The 24,666-nt window shown below is 33.6% G+C and overlaps 2 protein-coding genes across 2 annotated transcripts in view; both read right to left on the reverse strand.

Annotated features, from left to right (window-relative positions):
• Window positions 1-1,142: 1,142 nt before the first annotated feature.
• LOC117330191 (transcription initiation factor TFIID subunit 7-like) lies at window positions 1,143-16,037 on the reverse strand. The gene is made up of 11 exons (XM_033888414.1): window positions 15,872-16,037; window positions 15,164-15,295; window positions 14,055-14,135; window positions 13,420-13,525; window positions 12,257-12,315; window positions 11,067-11,271; window positions 9,999-10,203; window positions 9,209-9,231; window positions 8,797-8,906; window positions 8,296-8,355; window positions 1,143-3,168 (listed from the first exon to the last, which is right to left on the reverse strand). Exons 1-11 carry the CDS (start codon window positions 15,959-15,961, stop codon window positions 3,133-3,135), a joined length of 1,107 nt encoding a protein of 368 aa, XP_033744305.1. The 5' UTR covers window positions 15,962-16,037; the 3' UTR covers window positions 1,143-3,132.
• Window positions 16,038-21,095: 5,058 nt separating this feature from the next.
• LOC117329828 (transient receptor potential cation channel subfamily M member 1-like) overlaps window positions 21,096-24,666 on the reverse strand; it is a 41,479-nt gene continuing 37,908 nt past the window's right edge. Inside the window, exon 32 of the mRNA XM_033888003.1 lies at window positions 21,096-24,093. Within this exon, the coding sequence (XP_033743894.1) occupies window positions 23,992-24,093 (102 nt within the window). The 3' untranslated portion in view covers window positions 21,096-23,991. The remainder of the gene's footprint in view (window positions 24,094-24,666) is intronic.

The following is a 24,666-nucleotide window of genomic DNA, read 5'->3' on the forward strand; positions in this document are numbered from 1 at the left end:
TATGGTATACAGTGGAATACGTCAGGGGTCAGTACTGGGCCCTTACATTATGGTATACAGTGGAATAAGTCAGGGGTCAGTACTGGGCCCTTACATTATGGTAAACAGTGGAATAAGTCAGGGGTCAGTACTGGGCCCTCACATTATAATATACAGTGGAATAAGTCAGGGATCAGTACTGGGCCCTTTCATTATGGTATACAGTGGAATAAGACAGGGGTCAGTACTGGGCCCTTACATTATGGTATACAGTGGAATAAGTCAGGGGTCAGTACTGGGCCCTAACATTATGGTATACAGTGTAATAAGGCAGGGATCAGTACTGGGTCCTTACATTATGGTATACAGTGGAATAAGTCAGGGGTCAGTACTGGGCCCTCACATTATAATATACAGTGGAATAAGTCAGGGGTCAGTACTGGGCCCTCACATTATAATATACAGTGGAATAAGTCAGGGATCAGTACTGGAACCTTACATTATGGTATACAGTGGAATAAGTCAGGGGTCAGTACTGGGCCCTCACATTATAATATACAGTGGAATAAGTCAGGGATCAGTACTGGAACCTTACATTATGGTATACAGTGGAATAAGGTAGTGGTCTGTACTGGTCTACTTAATACCCAACGTTGTTGTGAAGTTTTAGACATATTTGACTAATGCTACCTAGAACCTTGGTAGCTCAAGGTCAAATGCATTAGGAAGGTGTAAAGAATCTGGACCTTTCTTTTCAATAAGATGGATTTAAAACAAGAATAGGATTTTAAATTTTTTCGCAATACCAAAAGTTACATACTTTACACTATTACCACCCTGTGGTATCTTTAAAAGTTGATAAATAATAAAATGTATCCTGAGGAAAACCTGTTGTGATCGGACTCTATATTTTCTGTGTAACTTTCGGTTTGATAAGGGATTACTATTAGGGCACATATACTATTGTTATTTGTTGGTGTTGAATTAAGACATATTTCTATGTTGTGAAAGTCATTTTATGTATTTTTGTGAGAGGCAGGGTATACCCTGCCAGCAGTGTAGCATCTTTAAACTAGAAGACAATTGACGAAGGCCGGTTGCCCAATGGTATCAGACAAGTAACTTATTGAACAGGCGAAATAACCATTACACATCACACAATAACAGATTTTATGAATTTTATTCTGATAAGTCAAAACAATAAATAACAAGGACAGCATCTTAACATTCATCCAAATCAATGAGTAACATATATCATTTATCTAGGTGTCCATTCATTCTCAAATATCTTATATGATTAAGCTAACACTTGAGAGCTTTTTCAAGTGCCTAGGAATAAACCTCTCTTCTGTAATGCTATGCTGATAAATACCGGACATGAAGGAAGCTTTATAGATTTAAACAGTGTAGAGTTGTTATAAGCTGAGTATACACTTGTGTTAAAGCTGTCGCTACAACGTTTTGATGCACGGAAATTGTAAAGGACCCCATTCATTTTCAGGAAGGCCCATATTCAATCTGAAAAGGACTCTGGGATCCACTACCCAATGCAAAAACTGGAGAGAAGAAATCTGTCTGATAGCTCAGTCGATCGAGCATTTGTTTCATTTTTCATTAAAATTTCCTCTTAAATAAAATGTTTTTGACCGTGTGAAAAAGGTTAATTCCTAGACACTTAAATATCTGCTTAGCTCATCCATACAAAGTATTCATTGAATATGGCCATGAAGTACTCATAGATTAAACTGATGAAATATTCATTCATTCTTTCATTCCTAATGTCGTCATTCTAACACTGATGACCATTCATACAGGTGATTATGAATTTTCATACATACTGTAGTATTTCCATTCATTATGATTAAATATTCATTCATACAAATAATCACTCGCATAGACTCAGACAAATGGAACATTCATACAGATGTATTGTTTGTACAAATAAAATCATCATTCACACAAATGTTCTCATCCAATCAAATTCATTCACACAAATGTTCTCATCCAATCGAATTCATTCACACAAATCTTAATCAATATTCACATACTGTTACACAACTTAAGATCTAATACACAAATATTACATAATCAGTTTAGTCACCAACCTCAACTAATTTGCTGTCTTACATACAATAAGTATATGACGTCATGATAACTGCACTCAATTTCATCCTTTAACATGGCCTCTATGACGTCATGCTAACTGCACTCAATTTTAATCCTTTTAGATGAAATATATGACATCATGCTAACTGCACTCAATTTTAATCCTTTAACATGAAATATATGACATCATACTTACTGAGTTTTAATCATTTAGCACTAAGTATATGACGTCATACTTTCTGCACTCATTTTTAATCATTTAACATGAAATCTATGACGTGTTAACTGGGTTTTAATCATTTAACACTCTGGGTTTTAATCATTTAACATGAAGTCTATGACCTCATACTTTCTGCACTCAGTTTAATCCTTTAACATGACCTCTATGACGTCATGCTTACCAAACTCAATTTAATCCTTAAACCTTAAGTTTATGACATCATGCTTGCTGTACTCAATTTTAATCCTTTAACATGAAATCTATGACGTCATGATTACTGCTCTCAATTTTTATCCTTTAACATGAAAACTTGACAGGACATCTTGAATTAGCACTTTAGTCGTGTAAAGGTGGGTTCTACAAACTATGATTATGACGTCATTGATTATGACACCAGAAATAATCATTAAAATGTATAACACTATACATTTAGTATTTCGTTTCAAAGCTATTCAATTTTGTGGTACAAATTTTATTGGCTTCCCATGCCCTTATAAGGAAATAGTAGTTAAACATATCAATTTAGATTTGTTGTTTTTGTGGTTCTTAACCCAGCAGTAAAATCATGAATATTCATAAATACAAAATAAATATTTCTTTAAATATAGCAATATCATAGCAAGAAAAAGTGAGTGTATTTTGACTCAACAAAATACTGACTTCTGTTCTGGTGTCCTTTCGATCATCATACACCGAGTTGAACTTGATCGCATTGTTCAGAAGATATTTACACATCTCTACAAACGAAATTGTCCTCACGATTTGTCCAGTTATATCCGTGCATTGGTAAAACACATCCTCTTCCTTATAATCCTCTATATCCACCCTCAGCTCTGCGTCAACATTGAAGATAGTATTTCATACTGATAGAAAAAAGATAGGTAAAATACACATCAACTAAGCTACACATACAAAGCAACAAGACAACACTATATCTACTACAGCAAGCCTAACGACGGGGAAATGATAACAATGCAAAGGCTATCTCAGGTATAGGTCTGTGTACTCTATATTTTTCCTTTATCTTTCTCTCCTTTCTTTTTTCTTTTTGATAGATAAAATATTCTTTCAGCTTCACTAAAACTTTGAAGCAAAAAGTATTTTTTCTAGAAGTAACTTAAATAACTTTAAAATCCAAGGGTTCTTTTCAATAAACCTTAAATTAGACTAAGGTATATTGAAAGAACCCTTGGATTTTAAAGTTGTGTGTCACTAGATGATGACAATGATAAAAAAATGATGAGGGGATTGAGTAGACAATTTCCTACAATGATTTTGTATGATTGATGAAAGTAGGTATATTCTGAAAATACAGCTGTACAAATAAACCTATACCTGAGTTTTTTTATAAAGATAACTAATATATTCTATATTGTGACATCTAAATCATACAACCTGATATTGGTGAATACATATGTATAAGCATTAGACTGCATTCTGTATAGACTGTGTTCTAATTCAGGACAGGATTGCTGATGAAATCAAATATAGCACCCATTGGAGTGTTCTTATTATAATTACCTACATAGATTTTGGTGATATGCGTAAAATTTAATTCGTGAGTTGCACCAGTGCCTAGATATCGTTACCTTATATTTCATATAACATATTGATAGTTTTATGTACTGTAGAGGTGGTTTTATTGTTAAAAATGACCTTAGAGTCAAAACATCAAACGAAAAAAAATTATCTTATCTTGTGAATTGTAAACTTGCTAAAACTAAAAGTCTAGTGGTCAAATTTTAATATTTCAGTTTTTAATTAGGGAATTCACATGAGAAGCACTTTAAGATAAGCTGATATCAATGATGCTATTTTAACATTTCTCCAATTTTCCTAGTTCCTGTAATGTTTTTTTTTTGTTGGTTCAAATCCTAGTTAATTATCAAATGTCGGTTTTCATATAACACTTCTTACGTTTCTTATAGTCCAAATACAACATCAAGTATAGAAGCACAACACGGCCTTGATTTTAAATTTGTAAAAGACATGCATCACAAACCAAACTTAAAATTCATTATTAAGGCTTTATTAACAACCTATCACTCAGTAACTGTCCGTTGGCTCCCTTTGTTTAGTAAGCATATTAACCGAGAATATATACATTATACAAACATTTTATTTAAGTTACAGAATCATTGTCATGTAAATTTTCAATAAAACTGTGTACTACCTACCAACTTATATACTAAAATCTGCCACATTGAAATAAAGGACTTTTTTAAACGACAATCCGAACACTTTTTTTTAAAGCGATATTGTGCAAAATTCTTTTTTTTAAGCGGTATATTCCGCACAAGATGTATTTTTTGTTTATGATCATATTTGTGTACATTAAAAATCAAAAGGAAATGAGCCTAACGAAGCCATGAAATACGATCCCAGCAGACATTATAAGTGGCCAATGTACCCACACCTGTGTAGTTACCCTATACTTTGTATACAATGTGATCTGTTGATTCCCCTGTGCTATATTTAGCTGGTCTAAATATAGATTGGCTAGGGGTATTCCCATCATTTTCTCTTCATAAAAAAGATACAAAATGTAATTTCAAGCTGACAATAGATTTAAAAGTCATTAGAAAGAGTTCTTAAAAGGTACAGATTAGGAAGAAATTTTAAAAATTGCGCATATTATCCCTCCAAAATCTAATATGTAAATGTCATTTTGTGGATCGTAATAGCACTGCTACCATATCACAGAACCTTTATTGTACTGTGAAAATCTCACTGCACAAATGGTGGCGCTATACTGAGGTTACATATACAAACCTGCCTAAGCCTGAATTAAGTGACCCCTCTCATATGGGACCACATTTTCCCTCCCAATGTTATTTACAATACTAGTTACCTAAACCTGGATTAAGCGACCACCTGTCATATGTGACCTTTTTTTTTAATGGTCTTCTTTGGAAGGTCGTAATTGACAGGTTTGACTGTATATGTATAATAGACATTACACATGCCAGAATGTTATTCTTATTTCTATGACAAGTACAAATTTTATTCTAAACCATGCACTATTTTTAGTGTAATTGATAATATATAGCACTACTAATGCTAGTTTAATTTTGTTATAGTTTGATAGTGGACATGCAATGTAAAAGAATAATTTATTACTGGTAACTTTTTATTAGCATTTAGTTAGACAAATTTGCGACAGGAAAGCAAGTATTTCTACTAGAAAAATTACTCTTGTTATACTATTAAGGATACATCATCTCTTTCATTTTTATGTAAACTGAATGTAAACATCATTGAAAATGTGTGAAAAATATGATCATTAACTAATTCTCAAAAAAAAAACAAAAAAAAAACAATACAGATTAAGTTATGAAATGAATAAAACCATAATGATCCATGCATATATCATTTCTGAAATCATCCAAATGACCCCTCTCATTCCCCAAATTAAAAAAAAATAATTAAATGTGATGCCATATGCAGACATGCAATCGATATATAATCAAATTAATTTCTGTCATACAAGATGTTTATCACATGTACAAAAACATTGTACAATTACGGACTCTTTGGGAGGTGAATACAGATTACATAAAACTAAACTTTAAGGTGTTTTCCATGCTGCTGGTTGAGTAATATGCTGTCTGATGAATTTTTACAGTTTTACCCGAAAGTTTGAAACAAAAAGCATCACTTTTACAGACTAAACCATCAATAAGAAATTGATTCCAATCACGATATGTTTCCAAATCTTACAATGTATCTATGCAGACAGCTTTGTTTAGTAAAATGCCACCTGGACCTCTGTCAATATCATCTTTATTAGATTAATACAACTCCTCAAAATCAAAAAGAGCACCTCCTAAAAAGTCCATAACTGTCTTATTATTTGGTATGACATGCTAAAAGGGATGATCAAATTCTATTTTTTTTTTTTTATAATGGTGAAATAAATAAATTTAAAAATTGACAAATCAAAGAGATGAAATGTATGCAATATTAGTTTGTTAAATTTTAACCTTGCATGCAGTTTTGCAGCCATATCGGATTAAAGCTGGAATGTGATTCACTGACAAACAGAAACAGATGCAGTGTTACAACATAGTCAGTCATATATAGTTTTGAAGTCAACTCCCTTCTGGCAAAAGATAATAATTTTTTTTTTTCAAACTCTACCCTAATATGTGGAGCTACTGAAAAATAATCTGTTAAATATTGAACTACATATTGCAAGCAGGAATTGATGGCATGTTGAGCATACCAAATTAATATGATAACCACACTTCATGATTCTTTGTGCTTCTGTTTGCCGTCGGTGACTTCACGCCATAGCTTTAATCTGGGTGCATACAACCAAAGTCAAGGGCATTTCAAGGATTTTACAAGGTCCAAATTATCTTTTCAAGAAATTTTTCCTACAGAGCAAAATATTTTTTACATAACAGATTTTTGCGGTGCCTAATTCAGGACTGGTTTGCGCATATTCGCAATGTACCATATTCAACCTAATAACAAAAGCACGAAAGGGGCGAGCTTAATAAAATCATCCACAGGAAAAAAGTTTCCATGTGAAATTTGAGTAGAAAAAAATAACATTTGTTTTCATTAACATGAAGTCATATATTCATATTAGCGAAAATAATCCAGTTTTTGGTTAAAAGACTGAAAATTACTTTGAGAAATCAGTGAGGTAAGAACTTTATTTATGATTTTTTCAGTGAGGGAAGAAATCTATTTATGATTTTTTAATTGGCATATCCATCCCCTTTTCATAAAAAAAAGGGTGGGGGTGCACTTATAGGGCCAGACGTGTTTATTAGGTTGAATACGACATGTCAGTTTGAGACACAAAATGCAATTTACTATAATTTAACTTTCATGTTTCAATGACCTCAGATTTAAACAAAGAGTCACTTTTCTGATTGGGATTAAAAGTATATTTTCACATGCATCAGTGAAATTTGATGTATGAAACACTGAATCACATATTAAAATACTTTTCAAGGCCATAAAATAAGATTAAAAACTTTTAATGCCACATAGCAAATTTCAAGAACTTTTTAAGACTGTATGCACCCTGTCATATGATATTTAAACAATACTGATAGCAAATTATAATTATAAAGAAAGGCAAACTGGAGATTCAAAGTAATAAATGATCATTAAAAAAGATGATCTCAGAACAGATATAATTAATTCCATTTTAATAAATTTTATTAGTGATATTTAATCAAAAACTGTTAACTTAACATTCGTAAAAAAAAATTTAAAATTCTCCCCAAACAAGTTTTTCACTTAGCTTAAAAGGTTTTTTCCTAACATAAAAATTCACATTATGCCAAAAAATAAAAATTTAAGATACCTTAAAATTTATAATTTACAAGGCTCAATTTCATGACAAAGTTGTACTTTTCAGCAAATTATTTATGACCTAAGAAGTGAAATACTTTATACCAAGAAATGCCAGTTGTCTTTGAGGTTTTTTTGTGTTATTCAATAAACAGAGATAGCCATCATTGTAAAAATATTGACAGATGCCCAATTTCCCAAGTTCATACTCAATATAGAATCTACAAACAGGAAGTTATAGATCATACTCGGAAATTTGAATAAATTCACTTCGTAAGAAATCAAACATCAATCAATATCATCACTAATTGGCTATCCTGTTTATGAAGTTATTAGGCAATACACAATTTATTAATACATGTTTGTAACCAAATACATTAGATTTGCGCAATGATATTAAAATCTGTGAATGGTGCTATTTTCAAGTTTTCCTTTTTTTCCCCCTTTTTTCCTCCAAAAAATATATTTTGAGATTCAAAGTAACTGTAATTATTGTTAATGAAAATAAGAGTTTCTTTCATAATTTTTGCTTCAAAAACATGATGAAATTGATGGTGAAAATTGAAAAATTGAATTATTGAAAATAAAATGTCTTTTTTTTATGGGTAAATTTACATTTCAAAGGTATAAGTATCTTGACAAGTATTTGATTATTTGAAGACTGTATCAAAGCTCACCTCTTGCCCTTTTTCGGTCTCCTCCTTGATCGTCTGATCCAGAATAGCCTGAATTCTTTGCTGAAATATGCAATACACATTACGTCAACATATTTTCTATGTAAACAGATAATGCTCGACATTTTATATATTTAGCAATATAGATAATAATAAATGATTTTTTTTAATAGTGAAAATAACATTTTGTTATATTATTATCTTTAGTATACATGTAGTAGTTGGTGACTACCTTATGGAACAGCATACATGAGACCAATTGTATGTCCTTCAAAGCAATGAAGTAAACATTCTTCCCGAAGGACAGAAACACCACAACACACAGATTGGCCTGTTTCTCAGCTTCACCAGAAACAGAAACCAACACGGAAGGGAACATCGAACCACACACCTCGGATCTTCACCTGAGGTTACGTGACCGTCGCTTTAACCTACTGAGCTAACGCGGCCCCTAGACTGCTGGTGTAAACAATGCAGCTTTTTAGTTGAAAATGTCCTCCTTACCTGTAACACAGGGCTCTGAGTTTTAGCAAGACGATCCTCAGTGGATTTCCGTCGCTGTCGAATCTCCTCAACCTGCCGTTTTAACTCGGACAACTTACTCTGCAGTTCAACTGTGAAGAAATTTCATAATTCCTTTTTGTGTTTTTCAAATTCAATTTAAATGTCATAATTCCTGGCTGGTGTGCGCTTTAAATTCAATTTAAATGAGAAATAATGTTTTTATTGGGTCTGTAGAAAGATGTTAAAGAGACGGACAAGGTTGGAGTTTACCTTATTTTACTAAGATTTAAAACCGAACAGGAGTACCACTGCGGGAAAAATCTTCTTGTCCATTACCAAAGTATATTTTCTTAAACAAAATGCATGAAAAGATCAAAATGCGACCTGTATAAACTTCAAATCAAACTATTACAGAAGAATGCACTGGTAAATATCCTAAAAATATAGAGATTGGTAAAAAGCTGTGAGCAAGAACTCCGACCAAGATTAATTTAAGATACTGAAAGTAAAATGAAAGTAAAACAAACTCTATCCAAAAATGTAGTTAAATCAAAATGCTACTCAGGAGAGCAAAACATCATTACAAAGTCTACCACGTTTCAAACAGATCAGCAGAAAACTGAGAGAGGGGATTTTGGATAAAAAAAATTATCATAAACTTCATTGGCCGATTATGTTGTTGCTATGGAAGAGATTAACAGAATCCTCCTCATCACCACAAGAGGTATAATTCTGTGGAATTTTATGTAACATGTCTGTCATAACATTCATTCTTGCATCATCATCTGATTTGGTATAAACATTAGCCAGAAACCCTTTCTGGAAGTCCCAGAAGTAAACCAACTTGGACAGTCTCGCAGGATCTCACACGAAGACACATTCTCTCCAGTTGCGTGATTAACAAAATTTATGCACATTGGGGAAGATTGAGCTCCACTAAAACATGTCCCCTTCTAGCCCCCACTAAAAATAGTGACAGTGACCTTCACCCAAAAACCTTGAAACTTGAACTTGTCTGAGACATGATGGTTCTTTATCATTGTGTGAAGTTTGATCAAAGTTCCTCAAGGAATGAAGCTGTTTAGAGCACAAATATTGGTGTTACATACAATACGGATGGAGAGGAAGCCTATAGTCCCCTGTTTTCACCAGCAGGGGACTAATAAAATGGATATATGTATAAAGTTAGATTGTAAATGTACCAGAATCTGGGTCGCCCTGCCCCCATTGTGTCTTGTGACATGCTATCATCTTTGTTGGTGAAGTTGGACACTCCTTGCATGTACGCTCCCTGAGACATATCCTCCTCTCCACTGTCCATGATGTTGATGTCCTTTTCCTCTTCCTCCTCTTCCTCTTCTTCATCATCCTCCTCATCATCTGAGCTACTCAAATCCCCAAACAGATCTGTACAGCACCAAACAATTATCACACATGGTTAATAGAGACTTTTCAGGAGAACAATTTCAAGCATTTTTCAATCTTTTCTCAACACTTTCTTGCTATTTTCTGCGACTTACCAGTAAGTTTTTTTTACAGAAGAAAAGATTGAAGTACAAAATGTGTAGATTACATCAACAAAAACACTTGAATGAGTTTTTCATAAACAGAACTATAAATAAAATAGAAATCCTTTATATTGTCTCCAGTATATTTAAACACTGAACAGTCTTGATATGAGATTCATAGTTGTTATAAATGACACAGGTTTATATGTATACTTCATTGGTGAATATTTGCCTTAAAAAAAGTGTCATTTATAATAACGAAAATAATTCAATTATATTAAGATAGTTCATCACTGATAGGTCTTTCATTTTTCATTATCTTATGTTGATTCTAATTTGATCTTAACTACAATCATTCATAACTCACAGGGCATCCAGTTGACCCTTGACTTTTAGCAATTTCAGAAGTCAAATCACCTTTTCTCAGAAATATGAAGGGTCAAATCATTATCTCAAATAGACATGCTCCTTCAAACTCAAGAGTCAGATCTGATTTTGGGAGGTCAAAAACACTCTCAAAGGTCTACTGGATGCCATGACTCAATATGAAATCAAATTAATCGAACGGCCATTTTGTTAGTGTACTGCCATCATTCCCATGGTTTTAATTCTGACTCCGTAACAATGACCCATGTAGCTGTAATTGATAAGCAACTTTTGTCTAGTCAATTTATATCTTAGGGAAATGCAATTTTAAGCTATAATTATCTATTCTGACATTTTACAATGAGTAACGTGACAAGCTACTTCAGTTGGACTTACTTCCGTAATCCAGACTTCCCGAGTTCTGATTCCACTGACCAGATTGACCACCAACCCAGCCTTCCATTGTCGTCTGACCTTGACCGTTAGAATCTGCTGTAGGTTTCTCATCCTCTACAATGATCTCCCACTTTACGTTAATAGCTTCAGCATCCGTGCGGAAAAGTCGCTTCACTTCTTTCTCAATATCCGGCTGTTCCATGTACTGTACAATAAAAACATAAGTTGTTTTATATTTTATTTCAATCTAAAAAATCACTTCAATTTGGTAATGTGAAATTCGCAAAATATGTATAAATATTCAGTTTTCTTGGTTGTCAAGGAAACCACAAAAATAAATACAAAATGTACAACAAATTTAATTTAAATACTAATATTTGACCTGACTTAATAAGTGTATTGTCCGCTTACAAAACTACAGAAGGAGTAAGTTTAAAAAAGCATGTACATGTAAGTTTCCAAGTGAAATCTGGGTGGGAAAAAAAAAAAAACTTGTTTTTTTCCCCATTATCATTTTTTCCCCATTTTCATACCTTTGTGTAGCAAAAACAATCCGAAGTCTTTGGTTAAAGACTTAAGAATATACTTGCAGGTCAGTGAGATAAGGAACTTTTCATTTGCTTTAACTGGCACATTCATCCTCTTTTCATGAAAAAGGGGATGTGCGCTTATAGGGGCAGCCGTGCCTTTTGTTTATATGGGAAAACCAAGATTTGTACCACAAAACTATCTAAACAGCTTGACACAATGAAAGAAAGAACCCACAAATATTTCCTATAGTGCAGTATATGACTAAAACATTTAGAAGGGTCCGAAGGGATTTTTTCGCATGGACATTTTCTGTAGCTTTTATAACAAGCATACTGTGCATTGCTATAATAAGCAATACATTTGTCCTACTAATCCCCGCTATAAATAGTTACAGTGACCTTGACCTTCAGCCAAAAACCCTGAAACTCAAACTTGTCTGTGATATTATAGTCGTTTATCATTTTGTGAAGTTTTATCAAAATCCCTCAAGGAATGAAGCCACTCGAACCCTGACAACCTTTGGTATTACATACATATACATACAAGACGGACGGAGAGGAAACCTATTATAGTCCCCAGGGTTACATTGGTAGGGAACAAATAACTACCTTTACCAAAGTTTCTAGTCTCATTCATCACAAAAAATGGTCAGTTCTCACCTTTTTCTTTAATGTTTTTCTAAATCTTCTTTTTCTTACATTCTTCAATGGCGGTGTCACTGCAAAGATAAAGTACAAGTCAGAGTTATAACAATTCATATAATATATATCTAAATAACTTTATCCAGCCTACTGATCCTTCATCTCTAAATAACTATACAGGTGTACGCTGTAGAATTCAGGTACCGTGCAGTTAAACATTAAAAAAAAAAAAAAATCATTTTTCTTTTGGAAAATGAACTCCAAAACCGTACCTGCGCACTATACACGATTGCGCATTTTACATGAATATTTACAGTAGACGTAATAAACTACACAAAGGTTGTCAACCATTATGGAAGGTCTCTGCTTCTGTTTTGATAGAATCCGAGACAAAGACAAAATAGAGCAAAGTTCGAAATATGTTCTAATTTGGGAAAGAAATAGCTTTCATTTAATTTTCCAGTTTGACTACACAGCATTGACATCTAAACCTAAATGAATATACCTGCAAAATATCAGCATCAAGTTACTAACTTCTTTCTCAAATTCTGATTGACAAACGGATGACAGGGACAGTCAGATGGTAAAATAATATAGATTGTTTATTCCTCTGATCAAGATCACTTTGTGGCAGGGCATGTCAATGTCGCTAACAATCGTGAGCTACAACAATTTTGTTTACTTATTGCCACATGTCAATGTCGCCAACAATTTTGTTTATTTGTGTGTTTGATGTGTTTATCGCCCCCATAACATCCAGGATCAATTTGAGGCAGGGTCGTCTTGTAGTAGTTGGTGACTACCTCACTGAACAACATACAGGAGGCCTGTCCCATGTCATCCAGAGCAATTAGGGTAAAGTGTCTTGCTCAAGGACACAACCATGTCAGCACAGATCGGTCCGTTTCTTATAAGCTTCCAGAGAAACACAAACCTATACAGGTAGAGAATGTCAAACCACGCACCTCGGATCTTCATCTGAAGTTACGTGACCAGCACTCTTAGAAAACTGAGCAACTGCAGCCCGCTACAACAACCATATAAGATTTTGAAATAACTAAAATCACAGTGAAATCACTTATTCAGGATTTGAACTCATAATTCCTACCAATCCAGGTATTACTGCTACTTTGTAAAACTTTGATTAACATTACAACAGTGTAAAAGGCATTAAGACTAACCTCCGTGTGGTAAGTGATATTTTTTGTTTTTGTCCTTATCTTTCTTTTTCGGGCTTTCAATTTCATCTTGACTGTTTTCTTCATCAGTATAACTACATACCAATAGCTACAAAATAATGTCACCAAGTAAATTAATTATATAACATGTAGACTGTCAGGTAATTAGATTTCAGGAAGATTGCCAGGTAATTAGGTTTCAAGTGCTCTGTACACATGTCAGTAATTCTGATTATTGTATCATATCACATAATGCAAAACGTCTGTTTAGGAGGAAGACTCCTGGTTTTGGACTTTAAGTATCAGTAAAAATAATTCATATTTTTTTTCATAATTCTTAAAATCCAGTTATAGCATCTGATATACCTAAGTTGTTTAAATATATTAATTTTTCAATAGGACTATTAGGTCTACAAATATTTTCTCATGAGCCTTTGAAATTGGACAGGCAAAATCTTCACCATGGAATATTTCATTTTTTTAATATTCCATTAAAGCATGCCCCAGCTTAATGCTTATAATGAGTGATGTTTACATATGATGCTTTTGCTTCAGACCACACAACAGTCAGGGTCATATGAGGACAGAAACACTTATTTTTAAATGTGGACGAACAATTAATGAACACCTGTACCTACCTGAGAAATGTCAGCCGTTTTATAAAATGTCTTCATATCCACAGTTTTCAGGGACTCTATAATACATGGTAGGTCCATCAACTACAAATGTAAGTAAGACAACTGTAGTTATATCAATGTAGGTATTTTACAGATAATCAAAAATGAGTATAATCAATGAAAAACAGATTGAACACGACAACCAATAAATAAAACCAATTAAAAACCATTTCTCTTGTATACAAGACAGAGATTTCACACAAACACATGTACATGTACACTACTAAGTGTACTGGATTTCTTTACCGTCACTTAATATGTTACAAACAGTGACATTGAATTTTTTTTTAAATTCTGATGCAAAAGTCAAAAAGGTGATTATCCTGTCAATTTAATGAATTTGGAAATAAATGTAGATTATGCTCTTTTGATTTTTTACAAAATTATGTAGAAGAGAATCTAGCTATGACGGTTTGACCTGATCACGTACATGTATCAGTCTTTAGGCCGATATTCTGTAACTTCTCATTCTTGAATTCGTCTTGAATGAGATTATCATTTATAACCTAACATGTACAGGAAACAAGGATCAGCACATGTACACGAGCCAGGATAATAGAATTTTTCACCCCCTCGGAATGACACATGAGGATCTCAACCAGAGGGGATGGTTCTTAAGTTGCCAAACAAGTGTGTTTCAAAGCTTAAGAATCTTACCCTAAGGGTTAAGATCCCCCTGTCTCACTCCAATGGGGGTGAATGATTATTTTTCTCTTATCTTGTTCACCCCCCAGCTATTATGTATCCATAATATCAATGTTACATCAATTTAAGACAATGCATGTTGTCATGATGCCATTGAATAATTGATGTGACATCAGTGAATTGTATTGGTGATTTGACGTCATTCAATTGTTGAGAACTTGCAATGAGCATGTGTCGCTTGTCTCAACCCTAGGGTGAGATAAGGAAATCTCACATTGTAAAATTGTGGATATCCCAGCTTGGGCTGCGAGGGCAAGAGAAAAATAAATCTTAAATACATACAAGGTTACAAATTCTATTAATCAATGTGAAAACAGCAAAGAAAGAAATGTTCAGATTCTAAAACAAATATGCCTATAACCAACCTTAGCGTACAGCAGTTCGTTGCCGAATCTTACGACACAATGCCTGTGATCTGGCTGCATTTCTATGCTGAATTTATCCTTCAGTGCAACAGATCCAGTCTGGACGTCTCTTCGCAACGCCATGGCTGGCCCCTGTAAAAATATTAATAAAGACCAAAATATGTATTTATATTCTTGTAAGGATACACCCACTATTTTGTAAATCAATGATCACTATTTCATTGGACATATTATTATTAGACAATACAATTTTACATCAATCTAGATCATACACAAATGTATTTAGCTGTAAACTGCAATGGTGCCCCAAAGTTAATCAATAATAGATTATTACTACAACATTTACTTCTGCTTAGCTATCTCTTACGTAACTATATTGTGGAGGAAACTAGGGTGATTTTTGTATGTATGGGGAAGGATCCCAGAGTTTTAAAATGACGATATTAACTCATATCGGAACCACATGCGCTAGTGCCCGTCGGATTAATTAAAGTACTGCTAGCCTACTCTTTTGCCCAACCGTTAATGCATGTTTCGTCTCTGGAAATAGTTATTATCTCTTAAACGAGGAAACAAATGGACCCTCTAAACATTTGCTTAAAAAAATATGATACGGGGACACGGGACAAGATATCCCTACCCGTAGTAATTTATCATCATTTCTACATTGTTAAACTGCTTTCAATCAAATTAATACAATGTGTTTACCGGCGGTAGCCTAAGGATAAACTGCTGTTCCAAATCAAATGCTGGTTCGGACGGGTTTTCTTTCTTTTTGGGCGCATTTTTGGAGCTCATTCTTTCACCACTTTCAGTCTTGACCAGCCGGAAGTACAACAATAAAAATAAACTAAAATAAATTAGAAACGGTGCCGGCGTTCCTTTTCCGGATTTGCTGAATAGGTTTTAATAAACTAATAAAAAAAAAGTCTACATAAACGTGGATTTGGATTCATGAAAGTAAATCAGTTTTGTGGCATCTGGTAACTAAACCTTTGTGAACAGTGATTTGTTTATGAAGAAATGTTGATCATTAATACATTTTGTTTTCACAAGCCAATATGTTATAATTCTGCAAGTCTCCATTGACCATATCTAAATTATGCATATCAAGTACACCTGTACATAGATTTGATGGTTATTTTTGACCTTGGATAAGAAAGTTAATTTTTTCCTGATATTAAAAATCACGGCCATATTTCCAAAAAAGGCACAGGCCCCTGTATAATAAGGGAAAGAAAATTCACCAGTGATATAGCTGTCTCATGGATGATAACATCCAATAAAATACCATTCTGATAATATGTGTGACTGACTTTTTTTGCTTGTTGTTGTCTATAAATATCCTTTATGTTAATGAAAATGTTATTCAATGTACAGGTTTGATCGATGGTTGTTGCTGGACAAATATTGTTACTGTTAGGTTCCAAATTACGATCTGATTTAAGTGTATTCAGTAGAAAAGCTCTCATTATATGCCCTTAATAACAAGACACATCATTTATACTATGGTTGTAAATTTTTATATAAGACTCCTTAACCCAAGGAATGCTTCAGCCATGCATACTTGGACAAAATTCTAATAATTCTTACAGAAGAATAATCAAGAATTTTAAAGAATTCATTGAATTTCCTTCACCAGGCCTCATCCCTTAGTCGTAAGGAGAAATGCATTTATACAACACCAGATCTCCTTTGCCCAATACTGCTCAAGAATAAATCTCATCCAAATGACATCAGTCTTTCAAGACTTATTAACAATTTTAAGGAATTCACCTCTTCATCATTAAAAGGCACCGCCCTTCTGGCCCCAGGGGAGCTATGATATCCATTTATTGAACATTGAATCTCCTTCACCCAATAATGCTCCAGACCATATTTGAGGAAAAATCAATTCAGTCGTTCAGTACCAATTCATGTTGTAATTTAAAGAATTTTCCCTGTTGGGCCATGCCCCTCCGGCCCCAGGGAAGCCACACATTGGATCTCTTTTATCTGCTAATGCTTCTCACTAAATTTGATCAAAATCTGTATAATCATTATCCCTGTACATGAAGTCGTACTATTTTATCAATATAACTTGCATAAAAGATCAATTCAAAAAGATGGGGCCGCGGTGGCCGAGTGGTTAAGGTAACGTGTCCCAACACTTTATCACTAGCCCTCCACCTCTGGGTTGCGAGTTCAAAACCCACGTGGGGCAGTTGCCAGGTACTGACCGTAGGCTGGTGATTTTTCTCCGGGTACTCCGGCTTTCCTCCACCTCCATAACCTGGCACGTCCTTAAATGACCCTGGCTGTTAATAGGACGTTAAACAAAAACAAACAAAATGCATAAAAGACGCAAAAATCAAATTGAATATAAACATATTTATTACAGACAATAAAGGCTGAATACAGGACTAATTACATTCCACAAATCATACGTAACTATATATAGTTGTACCTAGCATTGCATCTTCGCAAGCCAAGGGTTTCAATCCATCTTCCTGAGTATAGGTAGGTTTTAACCCTTGATTTACGAAGATGCTGGCAGTGATACTACGTGACGTTTACTGTGTATTAAACTCGACAAAACAGGGTGTCTAAACACGATCAATACTGTTGTACCAACAAATAAATATTTGTTTAAAACGCAGATGCAACATATTAAGAAATTAATATTCTAGATAACATGATTGTACATGTTTAACAATGTTATCTTAACATACATGTAATAATAATATACCAACAAAATAGTGCAACAGCTGTTTTTTTCCCGATGGTTCAAATTTTTTCGTAGTTTTGTCCAATAAAGTGGACACATACAACAGATCCATATTTTCTAGATATCTATAATAGCAAAAATTTAAAACTCAAGAAAAAAACAACTTTTGCAGTATTATGATAAAACATAACAAATATGAAAAAGAAGAAATACTTCTCTAAATATTTACAAAATTAGTGAAAACATTTTTTTCAAATAAATGTTAACAATATACAATAGATTTGAGATTTAAAAGTATCACAATACTGAACGAGAGGAATGGTGGGGTATAAGATTCATATGACATCTGGGTAAAGTGTTATGTTAGTATCTTAACACTGACATCCAAACAAATTTTATTACTGTATTCATGACTAAATATAGTGTTTATTTATAACCACCACCCCTAGGGTGAAAGTTTAGTACAATATTTATTCTCAAATAAGCCCCCTCTCCAAGTGTAGAAGTTTAGTACAATATTTATTCTCAAACAAGCCCCCTCTCCAAGTGTAGAAGTTAAGTACCAAATTTATTCTCAAATAAGCCCCCTCCCCTAGTGTATTATCTTAGTACCATATTTATCCTTAAATAAGCCCCATCCTCCAGTGTAAAAGTTTAGTACCATAATTATTCTCAAATAAGCCCCCTCCCCTAGTGTAGACGTTTAGTACCATATTTATCCTTAAATAAGCCCCCTACCCTTGTGTAAAAGTTTAGTACCATAATTATTCTCAAATAAGGCCCCTCCCCTAGTGTAGACGTTTAGTACCATATTTATTCTCAAATAATAAGATTCCAAAGTGTATCAGTTTAGTACCATGTTTATCCTTAAATAAGCCCTCCCCTCCAGTGTAAAAGTTTAATACCATATTTATCCACAAGTAAGCCCCATCCCCTATCGTAGACGTTTAGTACCATATTTATAAATTAATCCCCCTCCTCCAGAGTAAAAGTTTAGTACCGTATTTATCCTCAAATAAGCCCCATCCCCTTCTGTAAAAGTTTAGTACTATATTTATAAATTAAGCCCCCTCCTCTAGTTTGAGAGCTCAGTATTACCAGTGTAGTAAAGATAGGGGAAGTTTTGATTGTGAACCACATTTTGCTTAGATTTAAAATCAATGATTCTGCAAAAATAAAGAAGGGGGCTGAATATTTGTTGTCAGGGTCTTATTTGAGATTACATTTAAATACAGTATAGATCCTTGTTCATAGTATTACAAATGTGATCAGGAATTGTGGAAAACAACACGAAAAGAATTTTTTTTTTTATCAAATTTGAAATAAAATTAAGTAAAAAATATAGCTTTTCTTTAACATTAAAATTAATCAATATTAATTACAAAAATTAAAATAGTGTCCATTTTGAATAGACTATCATTTGCACATTGAAAAGCATATACATAATTATGACAACTCTCCAAGCACCAATACAATATATATAGGATATCGACCTTAATACACATTTGTCAACATAGCATGGATTTATAAGTTAAAAGTTCAATAGGTTAGTGTATCGCAAGCAAGTGGCTTCAGTTTTCTTATTGTTTGATGTATTTGATAAATTCCATATTATATTGTCAAGAGTGTAAAATTCTGATTATCACATCGCTTTCATATTCATAAGCGAAAAATCTCAAAATAAATTTCTCGGTGAGATATAGACAAACTAACAAGGACGGTATGTTATTCAGTACTGAAACAGTTGCACGATGTTGTGTACAGATGACATCACAATTATATTAATATATATACATGGGTCATTGATATTTAATATTGGCTGGATGAACATGCAAGCTAATAATAATATCTGTAATACAACAGTTTTATATTTATTTGTCTGATAATGGCCGCCTAGCGGTCAAACGAATCGGCAACATCTATACCACAACAAAGAAAGGACATATATAGCCGTTCTTGGATACCGATATATTTTCACTAAATAATGATTCTACAATTTATTTCAAAGTCCATGTGAAACCCATCAACAGTTTGTGGTCACAAAATTTAGATAAGAGCTTAAGATGAAAAGCTACCCCAACAATGTTAGATGCTTACACAGTGAGATTCTTTTGAGAGAATTCGGAGTCGTCATCATATGTCCGACAGTAAAATGGCCAACGAATGGCATCTTGAACACATTAGCAGTACACAAAATACAAATTCATAAATTGCTGGCATAATTGCGTTAGTAAGATTACAATATTTCTCTCAACATATTAATCAAAATACACTGCAATTCATCCGAAATCTGGGTAACTCTAAATCTCATTGAAGTGACAACATACATATCTAATTGCGCAAGTGTAAACAGATTTATTTTCTAAACTAAAAAAATAAAACAATTATTATGCATATAAACTCCAGATTACATAATGTATATGTAAAAGTACTGTAAATCTATATATTTTGGTGGTAACCTTATTTTAGCACTATTTGCACTGAAAGGATTGCGACAATTAAGTTTGTGCTAATTACATTACTATTATACTACTTTTAGTATTTCTTTAGCAAATGAATAATAAATGTTGGTGAGCTAGTTCTACATTAATGTGCTAAAGTGTTCAAATTTCGCAATGCGCAAGAATATGAGTGCTCGAAAATCAGCATGTTTACAGCACTACCCCCTGTAATTAACAGTGATTGGTGTCAGGATAAAAATACGGGATGGTGACGGTACAGGGTGAATGGAACAGATCAATTACAATGTCATGTGATATTCACTAGGTACTGTAAATGTGGAAATTTACGTGAGGACGAAATTTACGGTAAAAACATGGAGTCCTTTTGATCGTGAAAATTTCCCCCACGCGTATTATTTTGATATCAATTTGCGTAATCTCGGACTACAAACGAATGTGGATTGATCGCGAAAATTTCCCCAACGCGTATAGTTTCATATCAAAATCTTGAAATTAATCTGGGGAGAAAAAGGAATTTCTTTTAGAAATAAAGTGTTTTCATTCTCTTGAACACAGATTTTAGTAAAAAGATTCATTTTATTTTCAGGTAGATCGACAAGGCAAGGAAACCTTCATGGACTTTAATCAAGTGCTAATCCAAAGGTTAATGATGTTTTATGGGCTGACTAACATCAGAACTCCTGCAAATGTGAAAAGGGGGGGGGGGGGGGGGGGGGACCGACCGTCACATTTTTCAACTATGAAATACCGTCATGTAGATAGAAAACATATATCGAAACATTGATAATATTTCGAGACCGTACAGACATTTTGTGGCCATATTTGCAATGTGAATTAAAGTTTCATCAGAAATTGTTTTCAGCATGGGGATTGCTCTGTGTCAAGATTTTGTCAGGTCATGAGAACGCGGTCATTAAAACTGGCGTGTGCTTATCCTCGTTCCCAGGAAAATGGTTGCGGTGTACTTCTTTGGTCTCATATGATATACTAAGTAAACTACGTATTATAATATCTTTACTGTAAGTTAAAAATCAAAGGTGAATGGCATCAACATAGGAATATTGACTAGATATCTAATTATCGGAGTAAAAAAAGGTGCTCAAAAGTGGTAAAAAACCGGACATTTTAAATTCATACTGGTCATGATGTAAAAAATACTTCAGAACATTGCAAAAATTATACAAAACAATCTTTTCTTAACATAAATTAAAAAGACATTAATTTAACAATTTTGTGAGGTTACGTAACCAGACAAAAATAGTTGAAAAAATAAATCTGAAATTCATTTAAAAATAACCTGAAATTCATTGAAAAATAATCTGAAATTCATTGAAAAATAAATCTATAAAGAGGTAATACTGTGACAGTAAGGCTGTGTTTTGTCACTAAATACGACAAATATTCAATCAACATCATACATACTGGTACAGGCAACATGTCAAATCCAAGTCTCAAACACTATGCCTTTTCTGCACACTTAAAATACATCATGGCAAAATTCAGGAGACCTTATTTTGGCAAAGCCTGTTGCTCTATCCTATTGGTAATTCAATCACTAAAATTTACATAATTATATTAACTTGTATTTGAAATGAAATCAGTGTAACTTGTTCTAGCCATTTCATTGGTTGAATAAATAGATATAACTGACCAATCACTTGGCTAACATATATTTTATAAGTTCTTTGAGAATTACAAAAGTTTTACACATAATTTGGTTTGATTTTGTTTTTTTTAACGTCCTACTAACGGCCAGGGTCATTTAAGGACATGCCAGGTTTTGGAGGTGGAGGAAAGCCGGAGTATCCGGAGAAAAGCCACCGACCCTACGGTCAGTACCAGGCAACTGCCCCACGTGGGTTTCGAACTAGCTACACACAAACCAAGGTTGATCAAAGTTCTCCTTAATACAGGGACATCATACCTTTGAACTGATCAGGGAAAGGTGAAAACTTTTCTGCAAATTTTTCAAGACTTGTGAAACTTTACAGAGGAGGTTATTTTTGCCATGTCATATTCCAAGGATGCAGATAAGATGCATACAAGGTAAATCCAAAGCAGAACCCTTGGATTTTGATGACGCTATTATATAACATGCATACCGATTTACACAGATACAATTGACAGGGGATTCAGGCTCAAAGTGGAAATAACAATAGGCTAAAAATATATCAGAACCCTTGGATTCTGAAGATGCTTTTATATAAAACATGAATACTGACTTACGTAGATACAAGTGACAGGGGATTCTGGCGCAAAGTAGAAATAACCATAGGCTAAAAATATATATCTTGAAAATAAAAAGCCATAAGTTTCTTTAAAATACCAATCTTATAAAATTCTACTCTGATTCAATTTTAATTAAAAGTAGCTCAAATATATAAATCCATCTTCAAGTCAAATGATATGTGTAACACAAAATTTCAGTATCAGCACTCTCGGGGAACTATGAAATGTACTGCAAAATCAACTCTTTTTGTGGGTATCAAATTTCCTGGTCGCCCAATAAATAGGAATTTGTGGATTGATAGCATCCACAAAATTCCCTGAAATCACTTTCATAGATGAATGAGTAATTTAAATTAAATATGTTCATGTCAAATAAATAATATTTTACTAAATATCATATCAAAAGTATCCCAAAATCATCGTAAAAAAAAAAAAAAAAATCAAAATCCAAAACCTGAAAAACAAACACCCATGAAAATGACCAATTTCACAGTTAACTGTAGTGACTTTAGCAGTATTAGCAAAACAAAGATCACAGAACTGAAGTATTTGCTATTTTGATGTGTTTGCTCTATATGATGGTATAATTCAGTGTTTTATGAAAATATGTTTAACATTTTACTTAAATAACACAGATGCTGGCAATAAGTAATAGAGTTATCTCCCTTTATTGTTAGTAAAATAGTTATGTTCTACTATAATATATATTTTATACTAGTGATTTGTGTTAAAGTTATCTCCCTTAATTATTATTAGTAGAGTTATTTCCCTTGTTGAAAATTGTTTATAAAATGTGATGCTTATAATTTTGTATTAAATATACCCATTAAGGATTAGTTGTAGAGTTATTTCCATATATTGAGTTTCCTCACACATAATTCTTAAAACTGTTTGCTAGTTATCTCCCTTTCAAATTATACTGAATTCACATCACACTAGTGATTCATGTTAAAATAATATCTGGTTAAGATATATGCTTTGTTTCATTTGTTAAGTAAGATCACTGATGTCACAGTAAGGTAATATACAGTCTTAGTCTCAATGTCACATAAAGGTAGCATATCTCCTTAAGTCCCTATGTCACATAAAGGTAGCATATCTCCTTAAGTCCTCATGTCACAGAAGGTATAGTTTATATCCCTAAGTCTCCATGTAAGGTAGTATATACATCATTAAGTCTCCATGTCAAAATAAGGTAGCATACATCCTTAAGTCTCACAGAAATGTAGCATACAGCCTTAAGTTTGTACCTGTACAGAATCATCATACATTTATCCAAAGACTAGAAGCAACAATAAGCAACAGTGCACAGACAATGACTAGAGACTGACTACATTGCTTAATCTGCAGGAATGTCTTTTGACTATAACTTAGTCCGCAGACAAAGTAAAGGTGGGTACAAAAGAGGGCAGAAATCATTTTCCTTTGATTCAGTAATAAGCTCCGTGTAGGAGAGCTGCCTCCTTGACTATCATATCCTGGTTTCCATATAACTTTGTGTAGGACGACGCTTCCTTCCACTTCTTCTCTTTCTGTTAAAATAAATAAGCATTGGAAATTTAATTTTCATGATTGTGTTTACAACTTTGGCCTAAAAAATAATATTCCTTCAGCTTCTTTTCAGTAGATGCTAGTCCTCCTATTGGGTCAGAGTCACCATTTATGCAAAATCTGTTCCCCTTCCCCCAAGGATGTGTCTGACCAAATTGGGTTCAAATCCATTCATAACTTTATGACTAGTAGCAATTTAAAGGAATTACCTCTATTTCCCCTATTGGGCCCCGCCCCTTTGGCCCCTCGGGGGTCAGTCACCATTTATGCAAAATCTGTTCCCCTTCCCCAAAGGATGTGTCTGACCAAATTGGGTTCAAATCCATTCATAACTTTATGACAAGTAGCGATTTAAAGGAATTAACTCTATTTCCCCTATTGGGCCCCGTCCCTTTGGGGTCAGAGCCACCATTTATGCAAAATCTGTTCCCCTTCCCCCAAGGATGTTTCTGACTAAATTGGGTTCAAATCCATTCATAACTTTATGACTAGTAGCGATTTAAAGGAATTACCTCTATTTCCCCTATTGGGCCCCGCCCCTTTGGCCCCTCGGG

The sequence above is a fragment of the Pecten maximus genome, chromosome 6, assembly GCF_902652985.1.
Source record: "Pecten maximus chromosome 6, xPecMax1.1, whole genome shotgun sequence".
Classification (NCBI taxonomy): Eukaryota; Metazoa; Mollusca; class Bivalvia; order Pectinida; family Pectinidae; genus Pecten; species Pecten maximus.

Bases quoted from the DNA above. Each gene is read 5' to 3' on its own strand.
- LOC117330191 (XM_033888414.1), bottom strand. From the start codon at position 15,961: ATGAGCTCCAAAAATGCGCCCAAAAAGAAAGAAAACCCGTCCGAACCA. The intron at 8,356-8,796 runs GTAAGGAGGACA...TGCATATTTCAG, and splicing joins CTCAGAGCCCTGTGTTACAG to CAAAGAATTCAGGCTATTCT. The intron at 3,169-8,295 runs GTGAGCTTTGAT...TTTTTCTATCAG, and splicing joins AGACCGAAAAAGGGCAAGAG to TATGAAATACTATCTTCAAT.